General features: G+C 43.4%; 1 protein-coding gene across 1 annotated transcript; it reads right to left on the bottom strand.

Moving 5' to 3' along the window:
• Positions 1-1,117: 1,117 nt before the first annotated feature.
• Positions 1,118-2,464, bottom strand: LOC130939652 (uncharacterized). The gene has a single exon (XM_057867740.1). It carries the CDS (start codon positions 2,462-2,464, stop codon positions 1,118-1,120), a length of 1,347 nt encoding a protein of 448 aa, XP_057723723.1.
• Positions 2,465-10,625: the final 8,161 nt, after the last annotated feature.

Here is a 10,625-nt window from a genome sequence, read left to right as displayed (position 1 = left end):
GTAGTGGGTTGTCCAGAAAAGGCGAACAAAACAAAAGAGAGAAAATTTGCACAAGTATATCTTATTCGGTAATTGCATAAAAGGCCCATAGGACATAATGAAAAGTACAAATCCGCGAATTAACTACTTAGCTCGATTGGTCGGTATGTCGCCTCATGCACTAGGAGTAGAATCTTCTCAGGTTGTTTGCGTTCCATGTTCTTGGGACTTCCTTGCCATTGAGTCTTTCTAACTTGAAAACGCCTTTGCCCATCACTTTTTTGATTCTGTAGGGGCCTTCCCAGTTTGCCGCCAGCTTGCCTACTCCAGGGGTCGGTAAGCCGATGTCGTTGCGCCTTAGGACGAGATCGTTCGGTTCAAACTCCCTTTTGAGCACTTTGGTGTTGTAGCGCAGGGCCATTCTTTGTTTCAGCGCTGTTTCCGTCAAATAGGCCATTTCTCTGGCTTCATCTATTAGGTCCTTCTCCACGGCTTCCTCCACTCCTTTCAAAAGTAGCCGGGGGCTCGGTTCACCGATCTCCACGGGTATTACTGCATCTAACCCGTATGTCAGTCGGAAAGGAGTCTCCTTAGTGGAGGATTGTTCGGTTGTTCGGTAAGACCAGAGGACCGAGGCTAGCTCGTCGGCCCAAGCACCTTTTTTATTATCCAATCGCTTCTTGAGCCCTAACAGGATAATCTTGTTCGCGGACTCCACCTGTCCGTTTGTCTGGGGGTGCTCTACCGAGGAGAACTTCTGTCTTATGCCCAGGCTGGTGAGGAATTTCGTGAACTTCTTGTCGGTAAACTGTGTGCCATTGTCCGAGATAACGACTTCTGGAATCCTGAATCGCATTATCACCTGCCTCCACATGAACTTCTTGCAATTGGATGAGGATATGCTGGCTAGCGGCTCGGCCTCTATCCATTTGGTGTAGTAATCAATGGCGACTATGAGACACTTGACTTGCCCGGGACCGACTGGGAAGGGCCCCAAGAGGTCGACTCCCCATTGCGAGAATGGTCGGGAGGACGTTAACAGGCTTAACTCGGAGGCTGGTGCCCTGTGGAAATTGGCATTCTCTTGACACTTGACACATTTTCTGACGAATTCTTTAGAGTCTGCCATTATTGACGGCTAGTAGTATCCAGCTCGGATTAACTTTCTTGCTAAGGCTTTGCCTCCTATGTGGTGTCCGCAGCAGCCTTCATGGACTTCCCTGAGGACGTAGTCCGTCTGGTCGGGGTGTAAGCACTTCAGTAGGGGCTGGTTGAGCCCTTTCTTGAATAGCTGTCCTTGAATGACCGCGTATTTGGCTACTTCCCTTCTCAGTTTCGCGGCATCCTTTTCATCGTCGGGGAGTTTGCCATTTTCTAGGAAGTTGGTGATGGGGTCTAGCCATGAAGAGCCCAGCCTTGACAGATGCAGGGTGACCACTGGCTCCCTCGTCATGCCTTGGATGAGAGACCGGTTGCTTTCTCCCGGTTTGGTGCTGGCCAATTTTGATAGGAGATCCGCCCGTGTGTTCCTCTCTCTGGGCACGTGGTGGACCGTGACCTCCTCAAACCTTTGGCTTAAGTTCTTGACTTTTTCCAAGTACTTTTGTAATAATGAGTCTCTGGCCTGATAACTCCCGTTTACCTGGGAGGTAACGACCTGCGAATCGCTGCATATTTCCAGCCTTGTTGCTCCGACTTCCGCTGCTAGGGTTAAGCCCCCTATGAGCGCTTCGTATTCTGCCTGGTTGTTCGAAACGGGGAATTCGAACCTGATCGACTGCTCGTATACGACTCCGACCGGGCTTTCCAGAATGATCCCGGCGCCCCTGGACGTCTGGTTAGAGGCTCCGTCCACGTGGAGCTTCCACCGTGTGCTCGTTTCTTCGGTTGGATCTCCCGTTACTTCTACTAGAAAATCTGCCATCGCCTGCGCCTTGATGGCTTGCCGGGGTTCGTATCGTATGTCGTATTGGGAAAGCTCAATGGACCAGGTCATCATCCTTCCCGCCAAATTGGGTTTTTGGAGTACTTGTCGGATTCCCTGGTCCGTTCTTACGACAACCTGGTGACCTTGGAAGTATTGCTTTAACCTCCGTGAGGAGGTCAAGAGTGCTAGAGCTAGCTTTTCTAGTTTGCTGTACCTTAATTCTGCCCCTTGCAGGGCTCTGCTCACGAAATAGACTGGTTGTTGAGCCCTCCTTTCTTCTCGCACTAGAACTGCGGCCAGGGCTTCTCCTGTTATGGCAAGGTATAGATATAATGGCTCCCCGTCCTTTGGCTTCCCGAGCACAGGGGGTGCCGCCAGGATTTCCTTGAAGTGCCGAAAGGCTTCCTCGCATGCCGGTGTCCATTCGAACGCTATCCCTTTCTTCATGAGGTTAAAGAAGGGTAGGGCCTTTGTTGCCGACGCTCCGAGAAACCGGGATAACGAGGTCAGTCGCCCTGCCAATCTTTGGACGTCCTTGATACAACCTGGGCTCTTCATTTGGAGTATCGCTTGGCATTTCTCCGGGTTGGCTTCTACCCCTCTCTGAGTTATCATGAATCCTAGGAACTTTCCAGCTTCCATGGCGAAGGCACATTTGAGGGGATTCTGCCTCATGCCGTGTTGTCGGAGAGAGGTGAATACATTTGCCAGGTCATTCAGGAGGTCGTCGGGTCGCGCTGTTTTCGCGAGGATGTCGTCCACATAAACTTCCACTGTCTTGCCTATGAGGTCGCGGAATATCTTGTTCATCAGCCTTTGGTATGTTGCCCCTGCGTTTTTTAGGCCGAATGACATCACCTTATAACAGAAGGTTCCCCCCGGCGTTATGAACGCCGTCTTGTCTTCGTCTGGAGGGTGCTGATGATTGAATTTTTGATGGTATAGAATTTCACTATTGAAGTTTCGTTGCAAGTATAGTTTCTAAACCAACAATAATCCTTTCATACAAAAGATTGTTTGTCACAAGTAACAAACCCCTAAAATTAATAACCGAAGTATTCAAACCTCGGGTCGTTCTCCTTAGGAATTACAATAAAGTGTCTTGTTATTGGTTGTGAGTTATTTTGGGGTTTTGATATGAAGCATGAAAGATAGATGGCAAGAAAGTAAACTAATGGCTAAAAAGGTCTTGGCATGGGTTGGTGGTCAAGGATCTCTATCCTAATCACTAACCACAATATGAGAATTGGCAAGGATTAATCTCATTAAATCATCCTCTAACTAGTAGTAAAGGAAAGTCAAATGAGCTATATCAATCCTAGTCCATAAGTCCTAACTCTCCACTAATTCAATTAGTGAGAACTAGAGTCAATGGATCCCAATCATCAATTACTTGGACATTAGTAACTCAAGAGGTCCTAAGTTACCTTTCCAAGCCAAGAGTATAAAATTCTACTCTAAAATCCAACCAAGCATTTCATCAAACACTTGGAGGGCATAAAAGGAAAGCATAGTAAAATTGCAAGAAGAGTAAATCTACACTACTCAATTACAAGGAACTAAACAACAACAAATCAAATGAACACAATTATTATGAATTACCTCTAATTGAATTGAAAGAGAATAGGAGGACCAAAAGTAGATCTACAACAAAGTATAAGAATAACATAAAGGAAATTACAACAAAAGAATAGAGGAAGATGAATGTAACAACAAGGAATTGAAAGGTAGAAGTAGAAGAAGATGAATAAAATCTAGATCTAAGAACTAAACCTAATCCTAATCCTAATTCTAGAGAGAAGTGAGAGCTTCTCTCTCTAGAAACTAACTCTAACTACTAAACTATGCTAAACTAAACTAATGGTAACTAACACTGTTTTCCTCTTCACTCCTTGGGTTAAATAGCATCAGAAATGAGTTGGATTAGGCCCACAAGGCTTTAGAATTCGCTGGCCACGTTTTGCTTTAAGTGAACCAGGTGGCAGCAACGGTGTGTGCGCGCCACCATACATGTAGCAACTATGGCAAATATTATATCGTTTTGAAGTCCCGGATGTTAGCTTTCTAACCCAACTGGAACCGCATCATTTGAACCTCTGTAGCTCAAGTTATGATCGTTTAAGTGCGAAGAGGTCGGCTTGACAGCTTTCCGGTTCTTTCATTTCTTCATGAGTTCTCCAACTTTTCATGCTTTCTTTCTTCATTCCCTTGATCCAATCTTTGCCTCCTAAACCTTAAATCACTTAACAAACATATCAAGGCATCTAATGGAATCAAGGTGAATTAAATTAATCTATTTTAAGACCTAAAAAGCATGTTTTCACTCTTAAGCACAATTAAAGGAGAAGTTATAAAACCATGCTATTTCATTGAATAAATGTAGGTAAAAGGTCATAAAATCCCTTAAATGAAGCATAAGATAAACTCTACAAATGGGGTTTATCAGGTGCATCGGTATCTGGTTGTAGCCGGAGTAGGCGTCCATGAAGCTCAGATAACGGTAGCCCGCCGCAGCATCGACGAGCGCGTCTATGTTAGGGAGGGGGAAACAATCCTTAGGGCATGCCTTGTTGAGGTTAGAGTAGTCTACGCACATTCTCCATTTGCCGTTGTGCTTTTTTACTAGAACTACATTCGAGAGCCATGTCGAGTAGTCTACTTCTCGTATGAAGCCTGCTTCTAGGAGGCTGGCCGTCTGCCTGGCCACCTCCTCCGCCCTCTCCCGCGACATCTTTCTCCTCCGTTGGGCTACCGGGCGTGCTTCCGACTTTACAGCCAGGTGGTGTGACATAATTTTGGGGTCTATGCCCGGCATGTCGGCCGGTGTCCAGGCAAACAAATCCCTATTGGCCCTTATCATTTCGACCAAGGGCTCCTTCAGCTCATGCGGGAGATTCTTGTTGATGAACGTGAATTTTTCCTCCGTGTCACTGATCATGAATTTTTTCAGGTCCCCTTCTGGTTCCGGTCTGGGTTTGTCGTCTACTCTGGCGTCCAGGTCAGCTAGAAACACGCCGGACGCCTCTTTGGATTTCTTCCTTAGGGAGAGGCTGGCATTGTCGCAAGCGACTGCTGTCTCAAGGTCTCCTCTTATGGACCCTATAGATCCGTCATCGGTAACGAACTTCATGACCAGAAGCTTCGTGTTGATTATCGCTTCAACATCGTTAATCGTTTTCCTTCCCAAGATGATATTGTAGGTGGTGGAATCTCGGAAGATCACGAACTCAGCCATCGCCGATCTCCGGCCTTGAGTCTGTCCCACTGAGATCGGCAGGGATATTACTCCATCAGGTTTGATGAAGTGGTCGCCCAATCCAATGACCCCGTGCTGGTGAGTCGTCAGGTCGGCGTCCCTTAATCCCAATGTGTCAAATACGTTGCAGAACATGATGTTCTAGTCAGCCCCTGTGTCGACAAGGATTCGTTTGACGAGACCGGTACCCACTCTGGCCGTGATGACCATGGGTGGGTTTTCTGGGGCATCGTCGAACCACTGGTCTTCCGGGCCGAAAGAAATGGAGGGGGCTTTTTAGAATTTCGCACCACCGAGGAGGAGACTGCCAAGACCTTAGCATCTTTTTTGTGCGCCGATTGCGACCTTGGCGCGGCGTTTTTGGCCGTCACCACGTTTATCACGGTGAGGCCGTGGTCTCTGTCTTCTGGCTCTTGTCGCCGCTTTGCCGAACGGGTTTTTCCTTCTTCGTCTTGGTCGCGATAACGCCTCCTCGGCTCCCTAATAAGATGGGAGAATTCTACTAGCTTACCTTCCCTTATCGCTTGTTCTAGTGCATCCTTCAGGTCGAAGCAATCCTGTGTTTGGTGACCATAGCCTTTGTGATAGTCACAATAGAAGTTCTTATTTCCTCCTGTACGGTCCTTGAGTGGTCGGGGCTTCGGCAGAATTCCTTTCTCGGCTATTTGCTGATAAACTTCCACGATGGGAAGAGTGAGCGGGGTGTAGTTGGTGAATTTCCCGACCCGGGGGAATGGCCTGGGTGCCTTGCTTGGCGCTCCTTCCCTGGCTTGTTCCTTTAGTCTTTCTCCGTTACCTTGTTGCCAAGGTTGGCTGTAGCTGGACTGCCGTTTATTGGCAGCCACGACTTGGCTGACTTCCTCTTCGTTTATATACTCCTTGGCTACCGTTTGGATCTCGTGCATTGTCCAAACTGGTTTCGTGGTAAGGTGTTTTCGAAAGTTCTCGTTGAGGAGGCCGTTCGTCAGGCAAAGGCTGGCCACCGAATCGGTTAGGCCGTCGATTTCCAAGCACTCGTCGTTGAACCGGTCCAGGTATTTTCTGGTCGGCTCTCCTTGTCTCTGGGTTATCCCCAGAAGGTTGATCGGGTGCTTTGCCTTTGCTATTCGTGTTGTAAACTGGGCCAGGAAGGCACGGCTGATGTCCGAGAACCCGTAGATTGACCCTTGCGGGAGGCCGTTAAACCATCTGATCGCGGGTCCTGCCAGGGTTACCGGGAAGGCTCGGTACCTCACCTCGTCCCCTACTCCCTCCAGATTCATCCTTGCTTCGAAGGCCGTGAGGTGTTCCAGAGGGTCTTGAGTTCCATCGTACCTCATGTCCGTTGGTTTGTCGAAGTGCTTCGGCAGCCGGACTTCAAGGATGGATCGGTGGAATGGGGTGGCACCCATTATCACGGGTTGTCGTGTCCTCTCGGACCTCTCTCCCCCATCATCGCGATCTCGTCTTGCGCGGCGCGTTTCCTTGCCTCGGGAGTAAATGATTGTATCATTTCGTCTTCTCGGGATGGGTGATTCTTCACGGGTGTAAAACATGTTGCTTGTATGCGAAGTTTGTATTCGTAGGTTTTGATGAATGACAAACCAACAAACGACATGAAAGACAAACCAAACAACTTGAATGAACAAGCATGTTGAAAGATCAACCAACATTCAACGTTGAGGAATGAAGAGTTGAAAGCAACACAACAACAACAAGAAACTCAAGTCCACAACATTTGAAGACAAGTATAGTGTCTTAGGACTTAGGTAACTTCTTGTTAAGAACCAATTGCTAAATCTCTCAACACACACTCACAAAATGTTTTGATGCATATCTTACAATTCAATGCTAGCCAAATGGTTTAAAAAAAACTTGTTTTCAAAGGTACAAAAGCATAGGAATTGACTCCAACAAGTTTGAGATCAATCCTAAGTATTTTAAAGTGATTTTAAGCCATTCTTTAAGGTTTGCATCGATGCACACTCATCTTGCATCGATGCAAAGCATGCAACGACTTTTTGCATCGATGCAAAGATGTTTGCATCGATGCAACCAAGCTGAAAATTCAAAATTCAGCGTCAAAGACACATTTGCATCGATGCAAAGTGTTATGCATCGATGCAAATAATTCAAAAACATAAAAAACGGCTAGTTTTGACATAAAGACTCCATCCCATTAATTCCCCAACGTTTCTAAGGTTTGGGGAATCTATAAATGGATGGATTGAAGCCTTATTTTACAACGTTGAGCATTTGCAAACTATCTTGTTCATATTCTTTCATTCTACACATTTTTAAGGTGTTATAATACACAATTTGAGAGAGCAATATCAATTGGTTCAATAGTGCTAAACTTGTAATCATACACTCTTCTAGAGAGTACTCATTTCATCTCAACAATTCTCTGAGAATTGTTTTTCTTATACACTTTGTAAATTGGAGTGTGATCTCCAAGGTTGAGTCAAGAGTTATAAACACTATAGTCGGTGAGGATACCAAAGAGGTATACTAAGCACTCAAGGCAAATCTTAGAGAAGGTATCTCTAAGTGGAGTGGGTTAGTATACGAGTGGTGATCATATACCGTGAGGTGTTAGAAACTAAGGACTCGGATTGTAAAAGGTTTTGCGCGAGCACCTTGAAGCTTGGCAATAGTGGAACTTCTCAATTGCGATTGAGAAAGAAAGTGGACGTAGGACAAGGATTGTGCCGAACCACTCTAAATAGCGTTTGCATTTCTTCAAACTCATCTCTTCAATATTATTGTCTTTTACTTTTGAGCAAATAAATTGTGAACGAAAAGTAGCTTCGTAAGTACTTAAGGAGTGGCTTAAGTCCGATTGGTGAAAAACTTGATCAATTTATTTGAGTTGGTGTCTATTAGAAAGTAAAAGCTCCTTATAAATGCTTAGCAATTGAGTTAAGCTCTTGGAAAAATACTAGTACAATAACACTTTTGTATATTGTCTTTAACTTTCGTAAAAAGATTCATTGTTACTGCTATACTCAATTCACCCCCCCTCTTGAGTAATTGTGCATAGGTTCAACAAGTGGCATCAGAGCTTAACCCTTTGAAAGACTTAACCGTTTAAGGGAAAAGATCATGGCAAGCACAGGCTTTAACAACAACAACACTAGCGAAGGTAACTCAACCGCTAGACCTCCTCTTTTTAGCGGAACAAATTACTCTTATTGGAAAAATAAGATGAGAATTTGGATCCGTTCTCAAGATGTGAGTATTTGGAAAGTGATTGAGAATGGAAATCACATTCCAACAAAGACAACAAGCGCTAAAGAAGGAGAAGCCTCCGTCTTAAAGCAAGTACCGAAAGGAGAAGATGAATATAGTGACGATGATTGGAAGAAAGTGGCAATGAATGATAAAGCCATCAACTTTATTCATTGTGCACTTAACGAGCATGATTATATGAAGATCTCCACATGCAAAACCGCTAAAGAGATTTGGGATAAACTCCAAATCACTTATGAAGGAACCGACCACGTTAAAGAATCAAAGGAGGACAAAAACAAGAAATTTAAGAAGAAGGAGAAAGCATACATATCATGGGAGAACGAGGATGAATCCGACTCCGATGACGACGAGGTTGCAAATCTTTGCTTAATGGCAAGCGAAGAAAAGGTTAGTCATGACAACTCCACTTCTTTTAATTTACAAGATGAATATGATGCCTTACTTGAGGTGTACACAAAACTTACCCAAGATTATTCTCTCCTAAAGAAAAAGAATATAGATCTTTTAAAACAAAATGAGATGTTGAAAAACGAGAATATCAATCTTGGAAAAGATAAGTGTAGCACAAGTAGTGATCCATACAAATCTTGTAAAATGCATGAAAATGAAATTACAAATCTTAAGAACACTTTAGCTAAGTTCAATGAATCTTCAAAGAACTTAGATAAAATGTTGAAAAACCAAAAGCATGTTCATAATAAGGAAGGTTTAGGTTTTGAAAAAGGAAAATTTAAAAATGCTAAAACTCCTATTAGGCAACCGCAAGCCCAAAAGGCAAGCATGCCTAAAAGGAATGAAGCCTTTAAACATCCTCCTCAACATGCTTCATTTAGAAATTATAATCACAATGCATATAGATCAAAAGATGTTGCATTTAGGAAACAACCTAGGCAACCATTTAGAAACATGCATAGGATGCATAATCCAAATGTCATATGTCATTATTGTAATAAAGTAGGTCATATAGCACCCGTATGCTTTACTAGAATTAAACATATAAACTTTCGTAGTCAAGATACGAGATGGGCACCTTATGGGCATTATGCTCATACTAACCATCAAGGACCCAAATTCACTTGGGTACCTAAATCCCAATTTTAATTATTTTGTAGGTAAGTGTTGGAGCTAAGGATACAAATTGGTATGTTGATAGTGGATGCTCCAAACACATGACCGGCGATGAATCAAAGTTCACCGCAATAGAGCCTACAAACGGAGGAAACGTGATCTATGGAGACAACAACACCGGCAAAGTAATCGACGTTGGAAAAATTTTGATGAAAATGTAGAAAACTTTGATTCACTAAATTTGAATGGTGAAGACAAAGAAAAAGGTTTAAATGAAGCCTCTACAAGCTCAACAAAGGATAGTGTTCAAGTTGAAGAAATTGAACCATCACAAGCGCAAATAAATGCACTTCCAAAGGATTGGCGTACTTCAAAGGATCATCCTCTAGACAACGTCATTGGTGATGTTTCGAAAGGGGTAACAACTCGATCCACTTTTAGAAATTTATTTGCATATAGTGCTTTTTGTTTCTCAAATTGAACCATCTACCATTGAGTCCGCAATTAATGATGAACATTGGGCTATGGCAATGCAAGAGGAGCTTAACCAATTCAAACGAAATGACGTTTGGGAATTGGTGCCTAAACCAAGTAATCAAACAATTGTAGGAACAAAATGGGTTTTTAGAAATAAACTCGATGAAAATGGTACAATTGTTAGAAACAAAGCTAGATTAGTAGCTAAAGGTTATAATCAAGAGGAAGGCATTGATTATGACGAAACTTATGCTCCCGTAGCTAGATTAGAAGCAATTAGAATGTTACTTGCTTTTGCATCCTCTTATAACTTCAAACTTTATCAAATGGATGTTAAGAGTGCCTTTCTTAATGGTTTCATTAAAGAAGAAGTATATGTTGAACAACCTCCCGGTTTTGAGGATTATGAAAATCCTAATCATGTTTTTAAACTCAAGAAAGCTCTTTATGGTCTTAAACAAGCTCCAAGAGCTTGGTATGAACGTTTGAGCAAATTTTTATTAGAAAAGGGTTTTAGAAGAGGGAAGGTTGATACAACATTATTTATCTTGATTGAAAACAAAAATATCCTTTTGGTACAAGTTTATGTCGATGACATAATATTTGGTTCAACTAACGAATCACTTTGCAAGTTTTTCTCAAACCTCATGCAAAGTGAATTTGAAATGTCCATGATGGGCGAAC

The sequence above is a fragment of the Arachis stenosperma genome, chromosome 7, assembly GCF_014773155.1.
Source record: "Arachis stenosperma cultivar V10309 chromosome 7, arast.V10309.gnm1.PFL2, whole genome shotgun sequence".
Classification (NCBI taxonomy): domain Eukaryota; kingdom Viridiplantae; phylum Streptophyta; class Magnoliopsida; order Fabales; family Fabaceae; genus Arachis; species Arachis stenosperma.
This window is presented reverse-complemented; position numbering and strand designations above follow the sequence as displayed.